The 17,581-nt window shown below is 39.0% G+C and overlaps 2 protein-coding genes across 2 annotated transcripts; both read left to right on the plus strand.

Annotated features, from left to right (window-relative positions):
* LOC105043998 (homeobox-leucine zipper protein HAT2) lies at nt 1–2,346 on the plus strand. Its single transcript, XM_010921761.3, has 4 exons — nt 1–341; nt 456–709; nt 1,728–1,807; nt 1,924–2,346. Exons 1-4 carry the CDS (start codon nt 176–178, stop codon nt 2,132–2,134), a joined length of 711 nt encoding a protein of 236 aa, XP_010920063.1. The 5' UTR covers nt 1–175; the 3' UTR covers nt 2,135–2,346.
* Nucleotides 2,347–11,042: 8,696 nt separating this feature from the next.
* Nucleotides 11,043–13,677, plus strand: LOC105044103 (protein trichome birefringence-like 4). Its single transcript, XM_010921899.4, has 5 exons — nt 11,043–11,611; nt 12,068–12,260; nt 12,388–12,581; nt 13,055–13,213; nt 13,289–13,677. The coding sequence occupies exons 1-5, from the start codon at nt 11,043–11,045 to the stop codon at nt 13,599–13,601; spliced, it is 1,428 nt and encodes a 475-aa protein (XP_010920201.2). The 3' UTR covers nt 13,602–13,677.
* The last annotated feature ends 3,904 nt before the right edge of the window (nt 13,678–17,581 follow it).

A 17,581-nucleotide genomic window follows, 5' to 3' on the forward strand; every position in this document is an offset into this window, starting at 1 on the left:
GACAAGGTGGGAATTTTCTCATCACTTTCCTAGTCGTGCCCCTCCTTGAACTTGCAGTCTTGCACTCATGCCTATCGCCATCTGAGTCCCATCCCTCACCACCAGATACTCCCCACTTCTATATAAAATTCCGTTCCTACTCATTTCCTTGTGTCTTCATATGAGATTTTGAGTTATGGAGGTAGCTTCGTCGGCCTGTAATGGTGACTGTAGCAGTAGTAAACAAAGCAGGGCCAGCAGGCAAGAGCCTAACTTGATGGACAAAGATGGAGGGGCACTGATGATCCACCCCTCCCTCCAACTCGAATTGAAGATCTCATGGCTTGCCGAGACCGACTTAGGTAGGTATCTACTTTCATATATTAAGCTTGTAATATCGAAGAAAAGATCGAGTATACTGCTTTCTGATACTTGCTGAGAGATGATTCTTTGTTTGTTTTTGGATATAAATGAAGAAGGGAATATTGATGAAGCCAAATCTCGACGAGGCCTCAATGTGAAGGAGGCCACTAGAGATGCAGATGATACTTGTGATGATATGAAGCCCTCATCTTCAACTTCTCACAGCATGACTGCAGAGAGAGGTTTCGAGCAATGTCGTAATGGTGGTAAAGGTGAGGGAGGCAAAGGTGGAAAGAAGCTAAGGCTATCCAAAGAACAGTCTTCTTATCTGGAAGAGAGGTTTAAGGAGCACACCACCCTCAATCCGGTTGGTTTCATTGAGATATGCATTAGAAAATACTATATATTCTGCAACTTCATTTGGCTCTTCTTCTTCTTCTTCTTCTTCCTCCTCCTCCTCCCCCCCTTATTTTTCCCCTGTTTTGTTGGTTTAGTTTGGAGATTGGATTGGAAGTTTGAAAACATTTCTGATCTCTTTTTCCTTGATTTTCCTTTTATTGAGAATAAATGGGCTAACCCATGGGATTCGTTTCATGAGCAGAGAAATGAGTTTCTTGGATGTCCTTCCGAAATATATAACAAAAATCTTCTTTCTGGTATTCACTAGTTGGTGCTTCTTTCCTCTCCCTGGATCAGGCATGTTCACATCTCTCTTTCACCCCCAATCTCCACCTCCCCCAATCTTCAGATATCTGGAGAGAACTATGATAATTAATAAAATGCAGAAGGTATCGCATATGAGTTGGTTATGTCAGTTGAAAGATCATGCTATTGTTGCCATATTATGATAACATGGTACTTACATAACATGATATCCTCACAAATATCTATCCTTAGATTGCTTTTATCAAAGATTGGATTTGGCTGTGTCTTTAATTCAAGTCCTATAGATAGCAGATTTTGCTATATTAATCTCACCCTCTACCATTTTGTTCACCCCATACTTTGGAAGGTCAAGCAAGGTTGTTCCCCAGTTCCATGACTTCAAATAACTAACAGATATTGACAAGTTTTCTTGTCTCACTCAACAGGAAGGCTACTCTTAAGGCAATCATTTTACAGAGCAATACCTGAAGGGCCAGCCAGGATCCATGTTACATTTTAACTTCTGACCCGTTAGAAAAGTAGAGTCATACGCTTAATCATTATGCTTAATAAGCAAGGCTAATTGTGGTAGTAGCGGTTGTCATTCATCCAAATCATCCCTTCAGACTTTCTGACTAAAATCCAGAATGTTACATATGATACACCAGCATGATCATGTAAGTGCACTTTCAAATTGTCACCTAGTTATCTTGAAAGCTGACAGGATTTCATGATTGCAGAAACAAAAGCTTGCAATAGCTAGGAGGCTAAATCTCCGGCCTCGGCAAGTAGAAGTGTGGTTTCAAAACCGAAGAGCCCGGTATCGTATTGCGCTCTGCTGCTGTGTTGATCATAATCTAATCGTTGTCTTAAAATTTTAACTTCTTAATCATCTAGTCACTCAGTTTCTCTATTGTCATGCTGCCTCCGATTCAGAACAAAGCTCAAGCAGACTGAGGTGGACTATGAATACTTGAAACAATGGCGTGAGTATCTAACCGAAGAGAACCGAAGGCTCCATAAGGAGATTCAGGAGCTCAAATCTTTCGAATCTCCAATCCAAAATGTTTATCACTTCATGCAACCGACGATGCTAACTATCTGCCCTTCATGTCAGCATGCTATCGGTCTTCAGAAAAATTGGTAGCTTCGATGACAGACAAGTACCATAGACTGGCCTGTTAGGGTTTATAATTGGTTTGCAACAAGTTAGAATCACGGAATTTAGGAGTTTTAGATTTAGGGAAGTGTTAAGTGGCTTGGAGAAGGCTTGTTATAGCAGTTCCTCTGTTGTAATTATTATTATGAAGAGCAACTTTTGATTAGAGTACAGGAGGCTGAGCAAGGCCCCATGGCTGTTGTCATTGGCTTTAGGTGCAATTTGACGAGCCCTGCTTGGAATGATCAGGCTCGGTGGTGGTGGGCCGAGTCATTCCTCTAGCCAAGCTTGGACCGACCAGCTTTTAACATGGATAAATTTTAATACAATTTATATTATATTTGTAGCAATGTATAAAGATATTTCACAAATGCATATATGTGTATATGTGAGTAAAGTATTACATAAAATGTCAAGTGAGAGCAAAAAGTGCTTACACGACTAGTGCATGGATTCACAACCTAGTTTGATTTCCATGAAATTGGAAAATACCAGGTGTTGGGGTAAACCCATCGACCCTGACTTTGGTCTCCACGATCTCAACTCGACAATAGCCGATCGACCGAACGCACAATTTCGACGGAGCATCTACCGAACTGATGACTCCGACTCTTCATCAATCGATTGAACAAATATCATCGACTTATGATCGATGACCGATGATACAGCAGAATCACCAACTCATGACCGTGCCTACTACCAACATACAGTCGGCTAATCTGCTCAATATGCTTTAACCGTCACGAACGGTTACCGACCGCACATCACAGTGCCATAATTAAAAAATTAATGATCTACTACGTGATTATGGCCCGATGATTTAGCGTCATAAAACAAGGGACTACATCCGACGGTTACAAGAACCTTGTCTATAAAAGGAGGTAAAAAAAACAGAGCTGGTAAGCCACTTTTGGCCAAAACTCTGCTACTCTGAATATTGACATTTACTATTCACCAACTTTCCTCTCTAACTTAAGTATCGGAGGGTCCCCGTCGGACACAAATCCGTCAGTGCGGACGTTGTCTTGCAGGTGTTCGTTTCCGATCACAGACGACGGAGAGTTGGCCGCAACAGATTGACGCACCAGGTAGGAAAGAAGAGAGACAATATTCACTTTGACGAAAACTAGAGCCCAACATTCGACTGCAACCGGATCGGTGAGACACTTTTTCTGTCGGGAAGAGCTTCCTCCCCCTCTTTCAGAAGCAGAGCCTAATTCCTCACGTCCAGTGGTCACCACGGATGTCCAGATCGCTGCATTTGTGCAGCAGATGACTGTTCTTACAAAGGTGGTTAGAAGCCTCCAGCAGCAGCAGACTCAGCCACCACAGCCACCGACGGAGTAACCGGTGGCACAATCGGTGCCATCCAGGCACAGCCGCCGTCATCCATGGCGATCACAATCTCCTTCACCAGAGCAACCATCTCGGCTCTCTCATCAGGATGAGTAGTGGTACTCGCGGCACTCTCGACATGCCACCCACCATTCACGGCGTCTCTCTCCTTCTCAATTGGATCGAGCAAGGAAGGAAAAGTGACCGCAAACACCGTCTGCTTTCTCCTCTAACTCATCGGGGGTTCTACCCCTGGAGTTTTCCAACGGTGACTTGATGATTACGAATGTAAATTTCAAAAGATCAATCGCCAACTTACTCAGCTTCAAGTGGAAGGTCGGAAGTCCTCCAACGACTGCGACTTCCACACCGTCCAGCCGCTTTCTCGGCACATCTTGGACCAACCGATCCCATCTCGATTTTTCGGCAACTCTTCGGAAAGCTGCTCGAGCCTGGTACTCCGAGCTTCAGCCGGGAAGCATATATTTTTTTGGACAGTTAGAACATTCTTTCGTAGCTCACTTTAGCATCAGTCGAAGGCTGCCACGCACTTCTGATAATTTCTTCTCGATTAAACAAGAAGAGATTGAAACACTTTGGGATTTCGTAGCTCGCTTTAATGCAACCACGCTTGAGGTCAAAGATCTCAATAAAAATATGACTATCTCAACCATGAAAAGAGATCTGAGGAGATCTTGATTTATATATTCTTTGGACAAAACTCTCCCTCGGACTTATGCTAAACTTCTAGAGCATGCATACAAATACATGCACGCAGATAAAGGAGCTTCTGACTGGCGCCGAAAGCAAAAGTCAGAAGAAGAGAAAAGAAAAGAAGAAAGAAAGTTTATCAAAGAGACTTACCCCGATGATGGTCGGATAAAAGGTTAAAAATATTTCAACCACCGACCGTTTCCTCCGACACTCTCGATCGGCCGGAAGGAGAGTCGCCTGGCACAGTCGCTTGGCTAGTACAGAATTAGCCAAGGTCAATTCATCGACGGGCATTTAGAGGTCGAAGTGCACCGCGTGACCCTCCGATAATGCATCATCCGCCGACACCACTGGTGCTTTCCCCCGGTCTGTTATCGACGGCCCCACGTATGAAAGCGAGGGGAACCTTGAGCTTGACTGTGCCCCGACTGAAGGAGCAACTGGCACAGCCGTTGATTGTTCAGGCTCTCTTGCCTCAGCCCGAACCTCCTCAAGTTGCGGGACTACCGATGTTGTTTCGGTAGCCCCCCTTGTCGTCCTCTCCTCAGACGGTGCAGCAGGGAGCACTGTCGGAGCCGACAATGCCAGAACAGATTCAGGAACCCATATCCATGGGGTATCAGGTTTCACTGCCGACGTAGAAGCACCGACTGAAGCTGATGCTCGATGCCTCTTCGACGGTCGTGAAGGCCTGACTTCAGATACTACCCTCTTCTTGGCAATGTGCTGACAAATATCGGTACTCGACACCCGCACCTTTTGCTGCATGGCTGCAAGTACAATAGAGATCAGTACAATTCAGCAAGTAAAAGAAAAATCAGAAACAACTGACCAGCTATACTATACCTAGATGAGAAATCGAACTAAGACCGGTGTCATAAAGGGCCTATTCGGTTACAAACTCTTTCTGCTTCGGCACCGACATGTCCTTCAGCCGGTGAAAGTCCTCCTGATCGTCGACCTCTACCCGACTGTTGTCGTTGGGCCAGTACGAAGATTGTCCCAACGAGAAGGAAAACCCCAAGGAAACGAAGAAGAAGCAAAGAAAAACTAATTTTTCCATCCATGAATGGACGATGGAAGATCAGTGATAAAGGAAAGATCTTTTCAGAAGTTGAAGAACCACCACTCTTGGGCCTTCGGATGAGGTCGGAGGATAAAGAAGGCTCGAAAAAGAGAAAGACGGGGCATAATCGGCAACATCCGATATAGCAAAGCAAAGCTAATTATCAGCCGGACCGAGTTCGGTGACAACTGAGTCGGACAAAGTCCGTAATAATCCAAAATATTTCAGACAAACTTCAGAATTGAAAATCGAAGATCCGCTCGAAGATCTTCGACATAGAAGGCCACCTGATCCGAAGGTAGGTTATTCACCCGACCATTGGCTCTAGGGGCGAAAAGTTGAAACTGCTCCGAGATACAAAACTACTCCCGAAGCCGTTTGATATTCGATCCCGAAAGTGAAGAGGACTCCACATCTGGACTCGACTGGGACTCATCAGTTGGATTCTTCGATCGATCTTCCCGAGAAGGAGAAGCCCTAGCCATGAGAATTACTCTAAAGAAGATAGAAGACTTTAGAAGAAAGAAGAAATGACTCGAAAGAAAGATAAAATTGATCTGAAAGCTGGGAGCGATAACCTTGGGCGTTGAAGCAACAACCCGACAGAGTTCCAGCACCGCCAAAGACAGTGAAAAATAAAAATTTGGCTGAGAGCGACCATATATATATATAGGATCTCTCAACGGTCGTGATGACAGTGGTCAAATTGAAGATCCACCAGATGACGACATGTGGCAATATCTGGACTGATTATTGGTTGGATGGTTCGATGCACCTATTTCAGATTAAACCACGTCACCCCTATCCGTATGAACAATTCCGACCCAATAATATCCGGATATGTAAAACAGATCTACTTGTCAGAATCATATTATTTGATGCCAAATCGACTTTCCGAAACGACGTCTGACACTAACAACTGATATCGAATCGTTCGATCAGTATAACTAATGACTGTACCTGTCAATATGATAAAATAACCGATCATCCGTATCTTGAAGAAAATATCGTTAAAATCGGAGCTCGATGTGATAGAACTCTTTTCGTCTAATGTGATAAACCACGTGATAATTTACATGTTGGATTACTTAAGACTTGAGAGTGGGGGGCAACTGTTGGGATAAACCCACCGACCCCGACTTTGATCTTCATGATCTCGACTCGGCAATAGCCGACCGATCGAACGTATGACTCCGACTGATCGACTCCGACTCGATAATAGCCAACCGATCGAAATGCACAACTTCGACGGAGCATCTGCCAAACTGACGACTCCAACTCTTCATCAACCGATTGAACAAATGTCACCGACTTACAGTCGATGACTGATGATACAGCAGAATCACCAACTCACGATCGTGCCTACTACCGACATACAGTCGGCTAATCTGCTCAATATGCTTTAACCATCATGAACGATTACTGGCCGCACATCACGGCACCATAATTGAAAAATTAATGACCCACTATGTAATTATGGCCCGATGATTTAGCGCCATAAAATACGGGACCACATCCGACGGTTACAAGAATTTTGTCTATAAAAGAGGGTAAGAAAAATAAGACTGGTAAGCCATTTCTGATCAAAACTCTGCTATTCTGAATATTGATATCTACTGTTCACCAACTTCTCTCTCTAACTTAAGTATCGGAGGGTCTCCATTGGATACAAATCCAGTCAGTGCGGATGTTGTCTCACAGGTGTTGGTTCTCGATGATAGGCAATGGGGAGTTGACTGCAACACCAAGTATTTTCAAAATATATGGAAAGTTGAAAATAAACGGAAACCAATACTAGTGAAGATATAGCTTCTTATTATTATAATGAAAACCCTCTCGTTTCAACTGCACCCTAGATTTGAATTATTGTTTTGAAGAGACACACCCTCTGTATTCCTTTTTTTTTTTTTTCTCAAACATTTTCTGGCGAATATTACCTTTACAGATTTAATATTTTAGCATTTTGGATATTGAAGTAGGATCCCCCTTTTATGTGACTCTAATTATTACACTAGTGCTTTTGCCAACCTGGTGGCAAAAGAAAACGCTCCAAATATCAGGCTTAAAGGGGTTTGGTACTATGTACAACAACCCCACTATGTACCCTATCACCAGTTCCCTTGAGCCACATTGCATGCACTAAGGTTGAGATATGCAACATTACCCCTAAAAATGTGATAAAGAAACTTTGGCGGTGATTACTTCTCCTGATCTTCTATCCATTTTCCATAGGTTTTTCACATGCTCAAACTTTAATTTTTATGCACTTCTCATTTGCATTTCTGACAAGATTAAGATCTTTAAGGGGCTAATGTTAAAAAGAATGTACACACCGCTAAGTCTTTGCTAAGATTGAATTGTGAACCAGCGTGGTCTATCCCTTCTATAAGACTAGTGTGAAAAATAAAATCACTGGTTGTTGGGAACAATTATTATATTCTTGCATGGTAAATCTGAAAAATCGTGCAAGGCATGTCCACGAAACAATGCAGTTAGCAATGGCCATTTATTTGAACATAAAACAAGCTAACCTCACAACTATGTGGAATATGTTGGCCATTTATTCGAACATTAGAAAGCATCACTTATTTTATTTTTGCAAGGGATGTGAACAATGCAGCAGAGGTGGCAATGGCTCTGGTCAGGTAGACATAATGTTCAAAACTTTGGCCGGACTTAACCTATCTTAATACTAGGTCAAGACTCCCGAACGCATAACCATCCACATATAGGTTGAAGCCTACGAACCTACGCAAACCATTCGAACCCTAATCTAGTCTATTTTTCAAAGCTCAATCATTTATCAACCCAATCTGATGTCTAACCTAATTCTCATAATTCTAGATTAAGGGTGGCAATTGAATTGGGTCGGATCATATATGGGTCAATTCAAATGATGCTCGGATCAAAAATTCATCAACTCGAACCCGATTTGTTTATTAAATAGATAAAAATTTATATCTTAACTAGACCTATAAATAAGTAATTTGATCCAATTCATATAACCTATTTACTAAACAGATCAAAGAATAGATTAAACAAATTAAGTGGATTGGTTAAACAGGTTAGAAATAGGTTAAGCAAGTTATAAATAAATTAAATAAATTTTAAATAGATTAAATAGATCATCATGCCCAATTATTACATGGGTCAAAATGGATTTAATGGGTCCAAGGTTTAAATCTAAATATGACTAATTTAATAAATAGATGATTTGATCTATTTATGATCCACATATATTTATATCAAATCCAAACATGCTTAAAATAGATCATTCATAAATTGCCATCCTATTCTTGATCATTCAACTTCAAGGTGATAAAAAAGGTAACTAGTATTATAAATTATTAGAAATTTTTTGTCCAGGTTCATGATCCAATGAGATATAAATTATTCCAATCTGGATAAAACTCTACCTTAATAATTCGAGTTGCATCAAAGTGCTAATCTATATATGGCTCATATAAAGGTCAAAAGGTCCTAGAATCCAAACCCCAGCTAAATAACACCCGACCTAGACCTAGCCCAAACAAGGTCATGTAGGGCCAAGCTTTTGGGCTAGATCAATTCTTGCCACCACTATAAGAAAATCCCTTTACTCTCTATTTGGTACGAATGTGGAATGAAGAAAAAATATATAGAAGAGGAAGAATGGATGTGAGAGAGAATGGATGAAAGAGGATAGATGGATGAAGAAAAGAATAGACGGAAGATCAGAAAGATGGATGGAAATCCATCCATTCTCTTACATGTTTGATGAAACATGGATAGATGGATGGAAATGATTTCCTCCTCTGTTTGTTATAAAAAGAATGAAAGGAACAATGAATGATATTTATATAACATCTTTATTGAAATATCCTTTAAGAAGAAAATATTATTATCAACATTATATAATACTTATTTATATTAAAGAAGTAATATATAAACTTATAATTACATAAAAAATTATATAAGTATTTAATTTTATTCAATTTAATAAATAATTTTATAAATTAGTTATTAATAAATTAATTATATATTAATTATATAAATAGCTAGTTAATTTATAATTTAATTTAAATAGTTAATTAATGTTATACAAATAGTTAATTAAAAAATAGTAAATATAAATAGAAAATAAAAAATAATTTTAGTTATTTAATTAAAATTATGAAAATTATATATTAAAATTAAAATAATTAGTAATAAATTTTAATAGTATATGATTAATAATATATATATATAATTAATATGAATGAAAAAATGAAGAAGTATTATAGTTTTGTTAAAAAATTAATAAAAAATAATTTTATCAATATAGAAATCAATCTTTTCATGCTTTATCCATCCTTCTTTGCATCCTCCCAAATTAGTAGGCCAAGATGAATGGGCAATCCTTTCTTTTTATCTATCCTTTGTATAATTTTTTAAATCAAACAGTGGATGGAACTATTTATTTTTCTAATCACATCCATCCGTCCATCCTCTCATAACTTTAATTAAACATAAAATTAGAATGTCTCATATTTTCTTCTCAAATCTTTTTTTGCAGGACTTTTAAGTCAACTCAAACAAAGCCTCTTGTTTAGTCTAAAGAAAAAAATACAAGTGGTTACCCAAAAAAGAAAAAAAAGGCAAACAAAAAAAATGAAGGTTAAACAAAGTGACAGCTACTATTCTAGTCACACTAAACGTTGGTATGTAACATGATTACATGGATGATTACAAAAAACTATCCCCAGGTACATTGCAATTCAATGACATTTGTAATTATGATAATATCCTGAGCTTCTTTCTTGATGTATAAATTTTGCTGTTATTAAATAAAAAAAATTATTTTTAAGAAGCATACTATTCAAGAAAAATTTGATAATGATAAGTGCTGTGGTTCTAATAATATGAAAGGCATCAATAGTCTCACATCGATTATGAGTCAAGGAGGATTCGTGTTTATACAAAAGAGATCATCTTTCCTATATGAGAAACTTTTTGAAAGATAAAATCGTGAGACCTATGAGTCAGAAGACAATACCTCACGTGTCGGATCGAACTTTTGTCCACAATAATGATGCCACAAATAGGGGTCGGGGTCCGCCTCGACTGACTATAGAACTCCTCGGAGGACTCGTCCTTATAAGAAAGGGATTATCTTTTTTATGTGAAGTATTTTTTGAAGGACAAAATCATAAGGCCCACGGATCAGAGAATAATACCTCACGTGTCGACCAAGCCCTTGTCCATAATAATAAGAATGAAATCATGAGACCTATGGGTTAGAGGATAATACTTCACGTGTCGGATCGAGCTCTTATCCATAATAATAAAAATGATGGTCATGAGAGTATAATTTTTCTTGTAGAACTCATGGAGAACCATCCATCTAGTAATTTGAAACCATTTGACATTCTCACTAATTTTTTTTGGCAGGTAAAAGACATTTTCAGTAATTGATTATGATGTAATTAAAGGACATTCTTTTGTCAAGGTCTTAAGTCACCACACAAATCCAAGATAGTAGTAATATAATATTACTATATTACATTGTTTTTACCAAAAGTTTTCTGGTTTTCCCATTTGTTCTTTTTGTCATCAAATTCTCGTTTCTCATATCATCCAATGCAGTGACCAATCATGTGTTAATATACGTCGTTAATACAGCCTTTAAATCTGATGCAGGACAAATGAAGCACCAACGGCCAGGGCAAGCCAAGAATTCCCTTAACGGCCAGGGCAAGCCAAGAATTCCCTTGAGGCAAACTTCATAACACATCAAGAAGAAGATCTCTCTCTCTCTTTCTCATGGCATCTTCCAAGAATCTCTTGAAAGACGTCCCCAAGCCTCTTTTCCAGTCCTTCATGTTTGGGATCGCAACCTGCTTCACATCCTGCCTACTGTTAGCTCTCTTCTCCTTCATCATCTTCCTCGGCCGCAACCCTCAGTCTTTGATGTTAAGCCCCCGAGTCCTCACCGACGCAGCAGGTTCGCCACCTTTTATTCCTTCTAACACCTGTGAGAATGGCAAGAATGCCACCAAAGACCTTAATTCTTCTCCCACTTTCCTCCCTTCTGCCACTTCCCTCAACACCCATTGCACTACTGCTCCCAATAATCACTCCGGCGTCATTCAAGACCCTAACCTCCTCAAGAACAAGAACTGGAGCATAGGGAGTTGGGTGGAGGGTGGGCATGGGGACTTGGCCTCTTGTGATCTCTTTGATGGGAGATGGGTAGCAGATGACTTGAGCCCGAGTTACCCGCCGGCGACATGTCCATTCGTCGACAATGCCTTCGACTGCTTCGGCAATGGTCGTGCCGATTTGAACTACATGAAACTCCGGTGGCAGCCGAAGGGCTGCAGGATACCAAGGTCTGGAACCCCCTCCATTTTCTTGACTTCTTGCATTGAATCCTGGCATTGGTGTCATTTTGTTCCTTGTTTCTTTGTCATGTTAGTATTTCATTAATGTGGGTTTCTTCCTTCTGGTGAATCATATATATATATATATATGACTTGGGTTCTCTTTATGCTCCTGAAAGCAATGTCTTCAGAACTGTTCACAGTTCTTGCATGGAATTCTGGCAAAAGAAACGTACTACTGATTTTTCTTTAAGCAATTGGGCCTGTTTCGTTATTATGCCGATTAACATGGACGGTGAAAATGTTTTAACTTTGGTTTACTGCTGAATTTGTCATTTGGGCAGTTACTCTTATGTTTCAATTGCTTAGTAATTGCCCTGCTTGAAGTCAAGATAGAGATTTTGAATGAATTTTCTTTGCTATAGTTTGAATTTTTCTCACTAGCTTTGAGGTTTATAGTCTTAGGCTGGAAGGGAAGAGAATGCTGGAATTGTTGAGGGGGAAGAGGCTGGTGTTTGCCGGCGACTCGCTGAATCGGAATATGTGGGAGTCACTGCTCTGCATCCTGAGAAACTCTCTGCGAAGCAAGCAACGAGTATTCGAGATAGCCGGCAGAACAGAGTTTCGAACCAATAATTCCTTCGCTGTTAGGTTCATTGTAAGCATGTTTATGCACATGCTCATAATTCTATAGTGATTATAGAGATTATAAGTTGAAAGATTTATTGCATTGCACATTGTCATGTAGTACTGGATTTATCTGTTTCTGTTTTTTGGAAGTATAGGATTATAACTGTTCAGTCGAGTTCTTTCGATCACCATTTCTCGTGCAACCATGGGCAAGAGTGGATGCAAATGGACAAAGGAGGGAGACACTTCGACTCGATTTGATTGAGGAATCATCTTCTAAGTTTCAGAATGCTGATGTGATTGTATTCAACTCAGGGCACTGGTGGACGCATGAGAAGACCTCAAGAGGGTAATGCATCAATATTTCCAACAGCTTTTAGATTTATAAATTCGCTTGGAAAGATATAAGCAACTTCATCTGACTATGCTTATTTGGTTCCTTCAGATCTTTATGTCTGAGACCTTCATGCAGTAAGGAAAAAGATTATTAGTTCAGGTCATAGCACTCCTAGACTTCTTAAAAATTAATACAGTACTTAATGCTCTCTCTCTCTCTCTCTCTCTCTCTCTGTGATTGGTTGAACTCTCCAAATTGAAGCTGGCTAATCAAATAATTCTAAGAACAGTTTCTGTATGTGGCCATTACTTGCTGAATTCCAGGGTAACTGAAAAATAAATGCTGCACCCTATAATTACCATTTAGTGGTGTTAAAGAAACCAACGACCCAAAAAGAGAATGTAACTGACCTTAAGAGGTCTTTGCAACGTTTAGCCCACCTCGCACATAAATTTCATGTCTTGCTAACTTCCAAACTTTAGCAGGAAGAATTACTACGAGGAAGATGGTCATGTATACCCCCAACTGAGCGCAGCAGAGGCTTACCGGAAGGCGATGAGGACATGGGCCAGATGGGTCGACACACATATTGACTCGAAACAGACTCGGGTCTTCTTCCGGGGCTACTCCAGCTCTCATTTCAGGCAAGTGTGATTCAATCAACAATCCCAGTCTATCCAACAATTGGAGAACACAAGCTCAAATCAGGTTGTCTGCAGCGGCGGCCAGTGGAGCTCAGGTGGGACCTGCAATGGAGAGACCCTTCCAATTGCCAATGACAAGCACGGAGCAAAGTACCCGGCCCTGATGCAGATCCTCGAGTCGGTGATCGAAGAGATGAGAACACCTGTTCTCTATCTTAATATCACAAGAATGACAGATTACCGCAAGGATGCTCATCCTTCGGTGTACCGGCAACCGATGGCACAGAGGAAGACTGGAGCATTGCAGGACTGCAGCCACTGGTGCCTCCCTGGTGTCCCTGATGCATGGAATGAGCTCCTCTATGCAATGCTTTTGAGGGGCTCATAGCTGCTGCCTGCCAAAATGACTAGAGTGTACAGATGGTCTAATCTCCTTTTCTTTGCTTTATAAAGAGTCAAGGACTGCAGTGAAATTAGGAATCATAAACTTTTGCCTAACATGTAGAGTGCCCATAATATGTTTTTTTATGTTTTTTTTCTTTTTTTCCCTTTGGACTGCTATATGTTTAAGATATGAAGAAATTAGTTCTATTATATAGGGTTTGGGTATCTTTTGCAGAAAAAATGATTGATCTTCTTTTACATATCAACCATTAAATTGCACCTCGCATGGTTCTCAAATGCTCTAAACCCCTCGTTCACCTGACAGCATGGATGTCGAAGCGACCATTATGCGGTCCAACAACAGTTTCGTGTGAAGGAAAAAGAATTTTTTTTCGCCGAAAGATACAACCCCTATCCATTACATATGTGGATTGTTTGCGACACTCACAGCATTTGACTTCATGAAGTAGACGTGGCGTGTGGAATGAAAGTTAAAGAACCGATATGGTAATGGTGAGGTGGTTATGATGATGATGTTGTTGTTTGGTTTATCTTCACCACTCAGATAAAAAGAGAGACAGAGAAAAAAGAGAACCAAGAAGGCTAAGATTGAAGCTGTGATGCAGGAAGGAGAGTTACGGTTTAGAGAGAGAAGGGCCAGGATCAGATATATTTGGAGACAGCGAGGCGGAAAAAGGTAAGAGAGGAGTCGCAGAGGGACCTGGGATGTTGGGCATGGCCACGCTCTTTAGAGAACGTGAAAGCCTGCAATATTAGACGGGCAGCGAATGCCTTTAGATGGGCTTAGCGGGGAGAAACGCGAATTTTGCTGGTGTCATCAGATCAAACCAGAGAATACAAGGGACTGTCAAAATTTGAGGAGATTAAATTTCGGATATAAGGGATCTGCATAAGTATAAATTTTCAAGCAACCAACTCAAACGTTCACAGACGTTTCCTGATGAAACTTTTCAAGATCAAGCGATCAACTCAAACTCGTTCAAAGATTTTTCTTGATTAAACAAGCACCGGATCCCATTCATTATGTGCTCCTCTCCGGATAAATTATACCACGTGGTGACGCATCTCCATTCATCATGTGCTCCTCTTGGATTGCTGCCCTGTTTATCTTATCCCAATTTGTTTCTATAATACCAACGTGATGCATGTGGTGGTGTAGGATATAATTTCTCTCGTCCTGATGACCGACTTAAGAAGAAGAAGGTGATTGATATAGTGCATGGCCAACTATTTTCTCAATACCCCATAACTCAGTTTCAAAACAGCCTTTTTTTTTCTGTGCATATACTTATAGAAATGCACAAAAAAATCTATTTAAAAAAATTAGATACAATTATTAAAAAAAATCTAAAGAAGAAATTAACTTTATATAATTTGGATGCATGCCAAAGATAATAAATTTCATAAAATCATTATTTTTAGTGAAAAGTGGTATCAAATTTTTTTAGCTATATAAGGGTGGTAATTTAATTTGTTTCATCGGACAACCCTCCTCCCAATCTTGATGGGATCTTCAGCTTTTTCATTCTAAAGTCCGCAATGGATTCAAAGCGGTGTGAATAATAGCAATTCATGCACCGAACATGACTTGATTACATATAATGCTTGATGATTATGATATTTATTATGACAATGGAGAAGAAAATATGATGATCGATCGTAAGAAAGATCAATTATTTTAAAAACTACATTATACAGTCTTTCCTTTTATTGTTCAGTGGATTGTCTTTCTTGGTTTAAGAAATATCTGATCTCCTCAAGAATAATATTTTGATTTGTTATTTATATTATTATTAATGTTAAGTATCAAGATTTCTTTTGTATCCTTTTATTTGTTTGATTTGTATAAAATAAAATAACAACTTTACCCATCTTGATTTTCTCAACCCATCCCATTTAACTCTATCCATCCCACCCCATCCTAAAGCACGAGATGGATATGGGTATGTGCTTTCCTAGCCTAGCCAACCCATACCCATCCTGTATCTATCTCTATGGTTACATGTATATAATACTAGCCTTCCCAGCCATTAATTCCTAGCTGCGCCTTGACAGCATACATTAATTCCGACCAAGAGCTTTGGTAGAGGCTTTCTAGGTAAATCCTTTTATTAGATCGAGCTTGTTTTCTACTAATTTAATCTTAATGAGAGTCCAAAAGGCTCAACAAAATCTATCAACATCTTTTTATTAAATGTATAAACGAGTCAAGTTGCTCGTAAGATACTCGAGCTCGACTCGAATTTGACTTGATTCAACTCGATTATTATCAAACTCGATGTCGGTCGAGTCGAGCTCGAGTAGCTTTGCGAGACGAGCTCGAGTACCAGATATTTGACTCAAAAGCTCACGAACCGAGTTTATATATATCTTTAATAATATATTTATATATATATATATATATATATATTAGGTTAAAGCTCGATTTTGAGCTCAAACTCGAATTCTAATATAACTCGATTAATATTCGAATCAAATCGAATCGATCTCGATTTTATCTATTTTTTATCGAGTCAAATTCGAGCTTAAGATATTAAGGCTCAATCAATCTCGAGCTGATTTTGAACTCAAATATTTTGAATCGACTCAAGTCGAACTTCAACTATTCGACTCGACTCCGCTCGATTGCACCCCTATCACATCCAAAGAAAATCCTCATATATCTAGATAGGAGTAATTCTTTGTACACTGCATACGGTCTAAAAAAAATGCACCGTCCTATTTAATTGAGCCACGTAGCTACTGTTTTCTAATGCACATTTAATGCATGTAGTTTCATTTTTTTCGTTTGAAATTTTGAATGACAAAATATTCCTCTTTTTTGAAAAATTATAACATCTTATGATCATAAATTATGACTTCCTGTTCATAAAATGACTACAGGATATCATAATGAAGGAGCATTTTCATAAATTTTTATAATGACGAAAATATTCTTTACTCTTAATACTTCTAAAAAAAAATTATGACTTCCTGTGTGCAGTAATCATAATTTAAGCGAAGGATATCATAATATAACTAAAAATATCATAATTTTTCAGAACAGTAAATATTTTTGTCATTTAAAATTTTAAATAAAAAAAATTATAGATATTAAATATGATATTAAATATATTTTAAAAAGTGAGGACTACGTCTCCAAATAGTTGGGTGATGCACTCTGTATTAATTTTATTGCACCGCACCAACTTTCTCATCCGACAGAGGAGGAGGTTAGCTTTGGAATAAAGCAGAGCTCCTGAGGCATAAAAGTAGGATCACTTTTAGTAAGGAAAACCTCCATCATATCCTCCGAGATCCAGAAAAGGCGGGTGCAGATAATATGTAAGTGCAATCACGTAGAGAGAGGAGGGGGAGTACTGTCAACCAAATATGCCGGAATAGAAGCACTACCTACCATCTCAATCCATTGGGACAAAGATTGCAATCTGGAGGGCCAGCAAAGCACTGAACGCCCATCAAACATCCAGCAAATCCATTTTTCAGGAATTTAATTGTTCTCCCCCTATAACTACCAAGATCATCTTGCAGATGTTGGAAAAAAATTTATATGCTTTCCTAACTTGTCAACACTCGTTATATTTTTGTTCTTGGTGAAAACATAGAGCTAAAACAACGTATTTAAGAAGCACTATAAGTGCAAGGCTCCAACGTAACGTACATATACCTCATCAAGTGTGGTGAGAAAAATTTGAATATATTGCTTATTATTAACTTCTCTCATCATCTGAGTGCATGAGGTCAGTTTGATAAATCTCACATTACATGTTACATGATCCTTAATGTTTTTAATACTGACGAATAACATGTAACATGCATTCAAACCCAAGAAACTAGTCAAGTAAACTTTGTGATTATCATGGCTATGTATTTGCTGTATTGCATATTCTGCATAATGTTAAATTCTGTTTTATTTTTTCATCAGAAGAGCTTAACCAACTCTTTAAGGACCACATTAAAAAG

Source organism: Elaeis guineensis, chromosome 4 (assembly GCF_000442705.2).
Source record: "Elaeis guineensis isolate ETL-2024a chromosome 4, EG11, whole genome shotgun sequence".
NCBI lineage: Eukaryota > Viridiplantae > Streptophyta > Magnoliopsida > Arecales > Arecaceae > Elaeis > Elaeis guineensis.

What these genes read in the sequence shown, in the direction of transcription:
- LOC105043998 (XM_010921761.3), top strand. Translation starts at nt 176, where the DNA reads ATGGAGGTAGCTTCGTCGGCCTGTAATGGTGACTGTAGCAGTAGTAAA. An exon ending in GCTTGCCGAGACCGACTTAG is followed by an intron (nt 342 to 455) that starts GTAGGTATCTAC and finishes ATATAAATGAAG; the next exon opens with AAGGGAATATTGATGAAGCC. An exon ending in TTTCAAAACCGAAGAGCCCG is followed by an intron (nt 1,808 to 1,923) that starts GTATCGTATTGC and finishes CCTCCGATTCAG; the next exon opens with AACAAAGCTCAAGCAGACTG.
- LOC105044103 (XM_010921899.4), top strand. Translation starts at nt 11,043, where the DNA reads ATGGCATCTTCCAAGAATCTCTTGAAAGACGTCCCCAAGCCTCTTTTC. An exon ending in AAGGGCTGCAGGATACCAAG is followed by an intron (nt 11,612 to 12,067) that starts GTCTGGAACCCC and finishes TTATAGTCTTAG; the next exon opens with GCTGGAAGGGAAGAGAATGC. An exon ending in CATGAGAAGACCTCAAGAGG is followed by an intron (nt 12,582 to 13,054) that starts GTAATGCATCAA and finishes AAACTTTAGCAG; the next exon opens with GAAGAATTACTACGAGGAAG.